This window comes from Melanerpes formicivorus, unplaced genomic scaffold, assembly GCF_026170545.1.
Source record: "Melanerpes formicivorus ecotype bairdi unplaced genomic scaffold, bMelFor1.0.p_v2 SCAF_34, whole genome shotgun sequence".
NCBI classification, from domain to species: domain Eukaryota; kingdom Metazoa; phylum Chordata; class Aves; order Piciformes; family Picidae; genus Melanerpes; species Melanerpes formicivorus.
In genome coordinates this window covers 1,948,820-1,958,817 of record NW_027142386.1, presented here as the reverse complement: position 1 = coordinate 1,958,817, position 9,998 = coordinate 1,948,820, and the positions used below count along the sequence as shown (strand labels likewise).

At 62.2% G+C, this 9,998-nt stretch overlaps 2 protein-coding genes across 2 annotated transcripts; both read left to right on the top strand.

The window, feature by feature from the left end:
* Positions 1 to 45: 45 nt before the first annotated feature.
* Positions 46 to 4,460, top strand: LSM7 (LSM7 homolog, U6 small nuclear RNA and mRNA degradation associated). Its single transcript, XM_068156370.1, has 4 exons — positions 46 to 110; positions 665 to 755; positions 1,928 to 1,999; positions 3,452 to 4,460. Exons 1-4 carry the CDS (start codon positions 69 to 71, stop codon positions 3,592 to 3,594), a joined length of 348 nt encoding a protein of 115 aa, XP_068012471.1. The 5' UTR covers positions 46 to 68; the 3' UTR covers positions 3,595 to 4,460.
* A 788-nt stretch (positions 4,461 to 5,248) lies between these two features.
* LOC137450137 (kelch-like protein 21) lies at positions 5,249 to 9,996 on the top strand. Its single transcript, XM_068156365.1, has 3 exons — positions 5,249 to 6,218; positions 7,608 to 8,019; positions 9,079 to 9,996. The coding sequence occupies exons 1-3, from the start codon at positions 5,255 to 5,257 to the stop codon at positions 9,386 to 9,388; spliced, it is 1,686 nt and encodes a 561-aa protein (XP_068012466.1). The 5' UTR covers positions 5,249 to 5,254; the 3' UTR covers positions 9,389 to 9,996.
* The last annotated feature ends 2 nt before the right edge of the window (positions 9,997 to 9,998 follow it).

Genomic DNA, 9,998 nt, shown 5'->3' with positions numbered 1-9,998 from the left:
CCCCGCGCTCCCCAGCAGCCAATGGGCTTCGCCGAGGCGCAACGTCACTTCCGCTAGCCGCGAATGAAATGGCGGGCGTCGGTGGCGGCGGCGGCGCGGGCAAGATGGCGGTGAGGAGGGGGCCGCGTGTGAGGAGGGGGCCGCGTGTGAGGAGGGGGCCGCGTGTGAGGAGGGGGCCGCGTGTGAGGAGGGGGCCGCGTGTGAGGAGGGGGCCGCGTGTGAGGAGGGGGCCGCGTGTGAGGAGGGGGCCGCGTGTGAGGAGGGGGGCCGCGTGTGAGGAGGGGGGCCGCGTGTGAGGAGGGGGCCGCGTGTGAGGAGGGGGCCGCGTGTGAGGAGGGGGGCCGCGGCCGCCGCGGGGGCGCGTGTGAGGAGGGGGGTGGCCGGGGCTGTCCCGGGGCGGGCTCATCCCGGCCGGACTCCGGGGCCCGGGCAGTCTGATGGCCGTCGGTGCCCCGCGTTCCCCGCTGCCCCCCGTTCCCCGCTGCTCCCCGTCCCGCCCGGCCGCTTTGTGCCGCAGCTCTTCGCCTTGCTGCGCGCGGAGCCTTGCCCCGGGGCCGCTTCCGGGGCCGGCTGCGGGCAGCGTGCCGAGGGGAAGCCCGGGGCGGTGTCCCTGGGGCCCGGGGCGGGCGCAGCGCGGCTGACAGTCTGCTCTCTCCTCCGGTAGGACAAGGAGAAGAAGAAGAAGGAGAGCATCTTGGACCTCTCCAAATACATCGACAAAACGATCCGGGTGAAGTTCCAGGGCGGGAGGGAAGGTGAGCTGGGGGTGAGCCCCTGGGAGCCTGCTTGGCCTCTTGAGGGCTCTCCTCACACCCTGCTGCTTGGCTCTTGCCTCCTCTGTTACCACCTTGCCTGCACTCAGAGGTGAGCAGCAGCTGCTCCTGGCTGTCACTCTTTGCTCTCACTGGGCTGAGGCTGCTCTCCTGTTGCTGTAATCCCCTGGCTGCAGTTTCTCCTTCAGGTTTCATGTGAGCACTCTTCTGCCATGCTCTCTGTCAGCTGTCCTCAACTCTTCCCTTTTGGCTGTGGCTTTTTGCATCCCTGGTACAACATCCCAGCATGATGGGGTGGGAAGGGACCCCCCAGAGATCATCCACTCACTCCCCCCTGGGGCTGCTCTTCTCCAGGCCATACAGAGCTGGTTTGTGTCAGGGAAGGCTGAGGGACCTGAATCCTTCATCTTTTTCCTTACCAAGTGTGCCTGGAGTCCCCAGCCTGGGTCAGTGACCTCGCCAAGGCTTTGCAAAGCCTTCAGGGCTCTTTGCACCCTTATCCCTGCCCTCACCTCCCTGGCCCTGCTGGCCACACTTCTCTGGCTGCAGCCCAGGCTCTGCTTGGCTCTCTGGGCTGCAAGTGCTCCCTGCTGGCTCCTGTTGAGCTTCTCCTCCCCCAGCACCCCCAAGGCCTCTTCCTCAGAGCTGCTCTCCAGCCAGTCCCTGCCCAGCCTGTATCAGTGCCTGGGATTGCCCTGCCCCAGCTGCAGGACCTTGCCCTTGCTCTTGTTGAACCTCCTGAGGTTGGCTTGGGCACAGCTCTGTACCTGTCCAGGTCCCTGTGGAGGGATCCTTCCCTCCTGCTGTCAGCAGCACCACACAGCTTGGTGCTGAGGGAGCCTCAGTGCCACTGGCCAGGTCAGATGGTAAACAGGACTGGTGCAATACTGATCCCTGAGGGCCTCCCCTTGGCCATGGACCACTGACAGCAGCCTTTTAGGGCTGGCCATCAAGCCAGCTCTTTATCCCCCAGTGCTCCATCCATCAAAGCAGCCTCTGCCAGCTTGGAGAGCAGGATGTGTGCTGTGGGGCAGTGTGGGAGGCTCTGAAGGGGGAACAGAGCTGGGGAGCTGCCTGTGTGCTGCACCCAGGTCTGTGCTGCTGTGTGCAGGGTCTGGGTCTCTAATCCTTGTTGTGTGTCTGGTCCCCAACAGCAAGTGGTGTCTTGAAAGGCTTTGACCCTCTCCTGAACCTGGTGCTGGATGGTACCATCGAGTACATGCGAGGTAAGGCAGCTGCCAGCTCTGGGAAGCTTTCCCTCCCTCCCTCCCTGCCCCTCAGCCCCTCCTGAGCAGTCCCTCCCCAGCTGCCTGCAGGCCCCCTGCAGATACTGAAATGCAGCTCTGAGGTCTCCCTGGAGCCTTCTCTGGTCCAGGCTGAACTCCCCCAGCCTGTCCCCACAGCAGAGGGTCTGCAGCCCCCCTCTGGACCCTCTCCAGCAGGTTCCCTGTCCCAGAGCTGCAGGGCAGGGCTCAGCAAAGCAGTGATGTTTTGAAGCCAGCAGCTGCTGCTGCATCACTTCCCCCCGGGGATGGTCAGTGCTGGGCCCCCCCCCCAGGGATGGTCAGTGCTGGGCCCCCCCCCGGGGTCAGTGCTGGGCCCCCCCCAGGATCAGTGCTGGGCCCTGTCCTCTTTAACCTCTTCATTGATGATTTGAGTGAGGGGATGGAGTCAGTCAGCAGCAAGTGTGCAGATGACACCAGATTAGGAGCAGATGTTGGTCAGTTAGAGGGCAGAAGGGCTCTGCAGAGGGACCTGGCCAGGCTGGACAAATGGGCAGAGGCCAACAGGATGGCATTCAACAAGTCCAAGTGCCAGGGGCTGCACTTTGGCCACAGCAACACCAGGCAGTGCTACAGGCTGGGGGCAGAGTGGCTGAGAGCAGCCAGGCAGAGAGGGACCTGGGGGTGCTGATTGACAGCTGCCTGAACATGAGCCAGCAGTGTGCCCAGGGGGCCAAGAGGGCCAATGGCATCCTGGCCTGCAGCAGGAACAGTGTGGCCAGCAGGAGCAGGGAGGTCATTGTGCCCCTGGACTCAGCACTGGTTAGGCCACACCTTGAGTCCTGTGTCCAGTTCTGGGCCCCTCAGGTTAAGAAGGACATCAAAACACTTGAAGGTGTCCAGAGAAGAGCAACAAAGCTGGGGAGGGGTCTGGAGCACAGCCCTGTGAGGAGAGGCTGAGGGAGCTGGGGTTGCTTAGCCTGGAGAAGAGGAGGCTCAGGGGTGACCTCATTGCCCTCTACAACTACCTGAAGGGAGGTTGTAGCCAGGTGGGGGTTGGTCTCTTCTCCCAGGCAACCAGCACCAGAACAAGAGGACACAGTCTCAAGCTGTGCCAGGGGAGGTTTAGGCTGGAGGTGAGGAGAAAGTTCTTCACTGAGAGAGTTGTTGGCCACTGGGATGTGCTGCCCAGGGAGGTGGTGGAGTCACCATCCCTGGGGGTGTTCCAGAGGGGATTGGATGTGGCACTTGGTGCCATGGTCTAGTCCTGAGCTCTGTGGTGCCAGGTTGGACTTGATGATCTCTGAGGTCTCTTCCAACCTTGGTGATGCTGTGATACTCTCTCAGTCCTGGGGCAGTAAAGCAGTGCAGGGGTGGCCAGAGCCCCCCAGGGCTGTGGCTGCTGGAGCTGCTGGCTCCTCTGCCCCCCTCACTGAGGCTGTGTCTCTGTTTCAGACCCTGATGACCAGTACAAGCTGACAGAGGACACACGCCAGCTGGGCCTGGTGGTCTGCAGAGGCACTTCTGTGGTTCTCATCTGTCCCCAGGATGGGATGGAAGCCATTCCCAACCCTTTCATTCAGCAGCAGGATGGCTGATGCTGCCTTGGGACTGTCTGAGGACTTCATGGGTGCAGATCTTCCAGCAGAGCTACCAGTGTGTGAGAAGCTTCCCCTCTGGTGGGGAGGAGCTGGGATCTGTATTTGTGAGAGTGAAAGAACTTTGCTTTTTGTGGCTTCCCATCAGTGGGGAGAGGCTGGGGCTTGCTGGCTAAGAAGCAAGTTCTCATTTCCCCCCCTGTCCTTCCCCCCCTACCCCCATCCCAAATGTGTAACCACCTCTAGAGCTGGCAAGAGAAATCTTGGCATGGAGTCGCCTGAGGGTGAGCCTGGAGACCACCCCCAGGGTGACTGAAGGCTGCCCTCCCCACTGGAGTGGATTGAATCTGCCTCCCTCTCAAGCCTGACCAGCTTAGGAACTGTTTTTCTCCCTCTCAGGTGTCAGCTCTCAGCTGGGCAGCTTCCTGCTGTGTCCCTGCTGCTGAGCCCAGGCTCTGTGGCCTGCTTGCTGCAGTGCAAGCAGGAGGCTGACTCCTTGTCCCTTGGCATCACTCTGTAGCCAGGAAGCTCTTTCCTAGCCCCTGTCCTGGCCCCTGTGGGCCCTGCTCTGTGGCAGGAGGCTCCCACTCTGCTGCAGGAGGGCTGGGCTGACTTCTGGGATGGCTCTTGGCTGGGAGAGGTCCATTTGGTGCCTGAGGTGGGGAGGGGGAAGAACAGTTGAGATCCTCAGGTCAGCTGCAGGCAGTGCCTGGAGGGAGGTGCTGCAGGTTTTGGTACTGTAGGTGTCCCCTGGTGGTTCTGCTCCTTGGAACTTGCTTTGTAAGGAAACCTTTGTATCTCTTTTGTACTGCAGAAACAGCAACACTCCAAAGAGTTTGGAGCCAATAAATGCAAAGGGATCTGTTCCTCAGTGTCTGCTTTGTGCTCTGGGAAGTGCTCCCCAGCTGCTGGTGCAGGCCTCCACTTGTAACCCTGGGGGGGAGGTGTTCAAACACCAGCACCAGGAGGGATCAGATGGAAGCTGCTCCACTCCAGACAGAAATGGAGGAGGAATCACTGGGGGCATCTGGTCCCCTTGGGCACTGCCACTGGGCATTGGAAGGACTGGAGGAGAGGTGCTTCAACCTGGGAGACCTCAGAGCAGCCTGCCAGGGCCTGAAGGGCTCCAGGAGAGCTGGGGAGGGACTTGTGACAAGGGACAAGGGCTGGGAGTGCCAGGGTGAGGAACAATGGCTTTGAGCTGGGAGAGGAGAGACGGAGTGGAGATGAGGAAGAAATTGTTGGCAGTGAGGGAGGGGAGAGCCTGGCACAGGCTGCCCAGGGAGGCTGTGGCTGCCTCCTGCCTGGAGGTGTTCAGGGCCAGGCTGGATGAGGCCTTGAGCAGCTGAGTCTGGTTGAGAGGTGTCCCTGCCCATGGCTGGGGGTTGGAGCAGGTGAGCTCTGAGGTCCCTTCCCACCTGAGCCCTTCTGTGATTCACTCTGTGGGGCTTTGCTTTCTGAGCTCTCCTGCTCTGGGAGCTGCAGAGGGCCTGCAGGGCTCGGCAGCAGGTACCAGGCAGGCACCTTTCTATTTTTAGGGGAAGCTTCACTTATCTCCTGCTCCTCCTGGCCAGGGGCATCGTGTTTCCAGAGCCCTCACATGAGCTGGGGCTGCAGGGGGGCCGAGTTAATTTTAACTGCCCCGTGGTGGTCACCAAGCATGGAGGCTGCCCAGGAGGCGGAGGCGCCGGGAGCCGAGGCGGAGGCGCCGGGAGCCGAGGCAAAGGCGCCGGGAGCTGAGGCAGAGGCGGTCACAGACACGGTTCTGGAGGTGGGAGGGAGGCTCTTCCCGGTCAGCCGCAGGGCGCTGGCGGCTCACAGCCCTTATTTCCGAGCCCTGTTCTTCGGGGGGGCCAGGGAGAGCTCCCAGCGGCACATCGTGCTGAGGGGCATCGCCGCGGGGCCCTTCCAGGCGCTGCTGGACTTCACCCGCACGGCGCGGCTGCCGCTGGGGCAGGAGAACGTCACCGGCCTGCTGGAGGCTGCGGACTTCCTGCAGCTGCAGAGGGGGAGGCTGCTGTGCGAGCGGTTCCTGCAGCGGCAGCTGCACGTCTCCAACTGCCTGGGGCTGCTCGCCTACGCCCAGCACTTCGCCTTCGCCGAGCTGTCCGCGGCCGCCCGCAGCGTGGCCCTGACGCACTGGGGGGAGCTGATGTGCCAGGAGGAGTTCCTGGCGCTGCCCAAGGAGACCCTGCTGCAGCTGCTGCGCAGCGACGAGCTCTTCACTCCGCGGGAGGACGTGGTGTTCGACAGCGTGGTGAGGTGGGTGATGGAGGACCCGGCCGCGAGGGAGGAGGACTTCCTGGAGCTGGTGGCCGAGGTCAGGGTCGCTTTCCTCAGCCTGTCCTTCCTCGACGCCCTGGTGAAGCGCAGCAAGCGCCCGGGAGCCGCGGACACCTTCTGCAGGCTGCTCAAGAAGCTGGACGGCTGCCCCCCGGCCAGCTGGCGGCGCATGGAGCTGTCCCCTCGGGCCGGTCGGAGCTACGACACCTTGTACGTGCTGGGAGGGAAGCACGACAGGGAGCAGCAGGAGCTGTTCCTCTTCCAGCCCAAGACAGGCAGCTGGCAGCCCTGCTCCCCGCTGCAGCGCAGGAACCTCACCCAGTACGCAGTGGCAGCAGTAGGTAACGCTCGGAGCTGGGGCTGAGAGCGGCTGAGCTGCGGAGCCCCGAGGGCAGGAGCTGAGCTGCGGAGCCCCGAGGGCAGGAGCTGAGCTGCGGAGCCCCGAGGGCAGGAGCTGAGCTGCGGAGCCCCGAGGGCAGGAGCTGAGCTGCGGAGCCCCGAGGGCAGGAGCTGAGCTGCGGAGCCCCGAGGGCAGGAGCTCAGCTGCTGCTCCTCCACAGCTTGCTCAGGGCTGCTAAAAGCTCTGTGGGGCTCCTGCTGCTCCAGAGAAGGGTTGTGTTGTCCCTGCTCCTGGCAGGATGCTAGGCTGGAGGGTGGCTTTCATGCAGCAGCAGCGACTGAGCTCCTTGCACAGCTTTAGCTGGAGGGAGTCTCAGGGCTGCACTTCAGCAGGAGAGTTGGTTTGTCTTCTCCTTCGTGGTGGCTCTCAGGGATGGTGAGGTCTGATTTGGGGTAGCTGTGGAGTTGGTTACCCTGGGCTGTGAAATCTTCATGATTGCAGACTGTGGAGACAGCTCCATGGCCTCGCTCCCTCAGCGCTGCTGACAGTCCTGTTTGAAGTGGGAGCTTGGACACGAAGTCCCCAGAGGTTCTTTATTGAGTCACAGAACTGTTTGGGTTGGAAAAGCCCTCACAGAGCTTCCAGTCCAACACCAACCCAGCACCACTATGGAACACCTCCAGGCATGGGCACTCCACCACCTCCCTGGGCAGCCTGTGCCAATCCCTGACCACTCCTCCAGCAAAGAAATTCTTCCTCCTCTCCAACCTAACCCTCCCCTGGGGCAGCTCCAGGCTATGTTTCCAACCAGTGTTTCCAGGAGTGTGAATGGGCTTGGGAAGAGTTGGGGCTGTTCAGCCTGGAGAAAGGAAGGCTCTGAGGAGACCTCAGAGCTGCATTTCAGTATCCACAGGGGAGCTGCAGGCAGGCTGGGGAGGGACTGCTCAGAAGGGGCTGTGGGGATAGGGGCAATGGTTTGAAAGTGGAGCAGGGCAGAGTTAGGTTGGACATCAGGAGGAAGCTCTGCACAGTGAGGGTGAGGAGACACTGGCACAGGTTGCCCAGGGAGGTGGTTGAGGCTCCATCCCTGGAGACATTCAGGCTCAGCCTGGCTGTGTCCCTGTGCAGCCTGCCCTGGCTGGAGCTGTCCCTGCTGCCTGCAGGGGGTTGGACAAGATGCTCTTGGAGGCTCCCTTCCCGCCCAATGCCATCTCTGGAGCTGTGCCTTCCTGCACCCTGCAGGCCCAGCAGGTCTGTGCAGACCCAACCCCCCCCAAGTGACAGCAAGGGCAGTGATTTGCACATCCTGCACCTCCTGGGTGCAGCCCAGGCAGCGGTGAGGGCCCAGGAGCAGTCCCAGGCCTGACGCCGCTGCTGCTTCTCTCCGCAGGGAGCTTCCTCTTCGTCACCGGAGGCTATTTCCGGGAGGACTTCGTGTGGTACAGTGTGGATTGGGTCCTCATCTACAACTGCCTGGACAACAGCTGGCTGGAGGGCCCTGCCATGAAGCTGTCCAGGCACAGCCACTGTGCAGTGGGGGCAGGGCTGTACCTCTACGTGCTGGGGGGCAGCACGGACGAGGGGCTGGTGCCCGCCGTGGAGCGCCTGGCGCTGCTGCAGCCCGAGTGGGAGAGCAGGAGCCCCATGGCCCAGCCCGTGGAGAGGGGAGCTGCAGTCAGCCTGGGCAGCAGCATCTATGTGCTGTGTGGGCTGGATGAGAATGGCCACGTGTACCAGGGGGTGCAGAGGCTGAACACAGACACCGACAGCTGGGAGGTCATCTCCGTCTCCCCGCTGCCAAGGTAAGAAAGGATCTTCTGGCACCTGGCAGGAGGAGGAAGGTTCTGGTGTTGGTCCTGCCCCAGGAAGAGGTTGGACCAGGGAAATCCACAAGCCCTGAGCCACAGCACTGCTGGGATTCTGTTGAAGCAGGACTCATGGTGTTCAGGACCAAGGTCACAGGACACAGAATTAAGTGGCAGTGTTGATCTGCTGGAGGGTTGGAGGCTCTGCAGAGGGACCTGGATAGCTTGGACCAGTGGGCTAAGGTCAGTGGGATGAGGTTCAACAAGGCCAAGGGCTGGCTCCTGCCCTTGGGTCACAACAACTCCAGGAAGGCTCCAGGCTGGGTGCAATGTGGCTGCAAACTGCCCAGCAGAGAAGGTCCTGGGGGTGCTGGGTGACAGCAGCTGGAGATGAGCCAGCAGTGCCCAGCTGGGCAAGAAGGGCAGCAGCAGCCTGGCCTGGAGCAGCAGTGGTGTGGGCAGCAGGAGCAGGGCAGGGATGGTGCCCCTGGGCTGGGTACTGGGGAGTGCTGGGAGTGAGGAGCCCAAAACTGACCCCAGGATCCAAGCTGTAGCCTCACTCCAAGAAGGACATTGAGAGGCTGGAGCAGGTCCAGAGAAGGGCAAAAAAGCTGGGGAAGGGTCTGGAGAGCATGTGTGGAGAGGCTGAGGGAGCTGGGGGTGGTTAGTGTGGAGGAGGCTGAGGGAGACCTCTGCTCTCTACAGTTCTTGAAAGGAGGCTGCAGGGAGGTGGGAGTTGGGCTCTGCTCCCTAGGATCAGGAGACAGAAGGAGAGGAGTTGTGCTGGGGGAGGGTTAGGCTGGAGATAAGGAACAATTTCTTTGCTGCCAGAGTGGTCAGGGCTTGGCACAGGCTGCCCAGGGAGGTGGTGGAGTGCCCATGCCTGGAGGTGTTCCAGCACCCTGGCACCTGGGGCCATGGTTTGGTGGCCGTGGTGGGGTTGGGTCGGTGCTGGACTGGGTGGTCCTGGAGAGCTTTCTAACCTTTAGGACTCTCTGAATTACTGCAGGGCCCAGCTCTGTGTGCTGGCTCTGATGCAGCTTTCCTCCCCCCCAGGTATGACCTCTGCAGCACAGCTCTGAACGGAGCTCTCTACACCGTGGGGGGTGGGGCTCTGCGCTTCGACGTGGAGACCGACGAGTGGACCCCGGTGGGGGAGGAGTGCCTGGCCCACAAGTTCTTCATGGGCTGCAGCGCTGCCAATGGACGAATCTACCTCCTGGGGCAGAGGAAGGGCAACGGTGCCCTGCCTGTTGTAGTCCTCTTTGATCCCTACACCGACGAGTGCCAGGTGACGGAGGACCTCCCCTGCCCCCTGCCCATCCGCGGCTGCGTCTCCGTGCGCAGGTTTGACAGCTGGGCCTGAGCAGCAGCGGGGCAGGGCCTGCCTTGGGCAGCGGTTGCCTGAAGTCTTGTCTGGGAGACGATTCCTTTGGCAAATCCCTTCCTGGCTTCAGGTCTCTGGGTGCTTTCCCCCTGCTCGTGCAGCGGAGCTGGAGCAGCAGCAGCAGCCTGCCCCAGGGTCTCACCACCCTCAGACTACAGAACTTCTTCCTCAGCTCCACTCTAACCCTGCTCTGCCTCAGCTTCAAACCACTCCTCCTGGTCCTGGCTCCAGACACCCTCAGGAGAAGTCCCTCTGCAGCCTTCCTGCAGGATCCCTTCAGGTACTGGCAGCAGCTCTGAGGTGCCCCTGGAGCCTTCTCCTCTCCAGGCTGCACAGCCCCAGCTCCCTCAGCCTGTGCTCACAGCAGAGCTGCTCCAGCCCTTGGATCATCTTTGTGACCTGCTCTGGACTCACTCCAGCAGCTCTGTGTCCTTCTTATGCTGGGGACACCAGAGCTGTCACTTGGCCAGGCCCCAGAAATGGTTGAGCCTTCCCCAAAGCCTGGCTAGTTCATGCTCTACAGCTCCAGGCTCCTTTGTGTCATTCCCCTGGAGTCCTTTGGTGAGGGCTGGCAGAGGCTTCTGCAGTT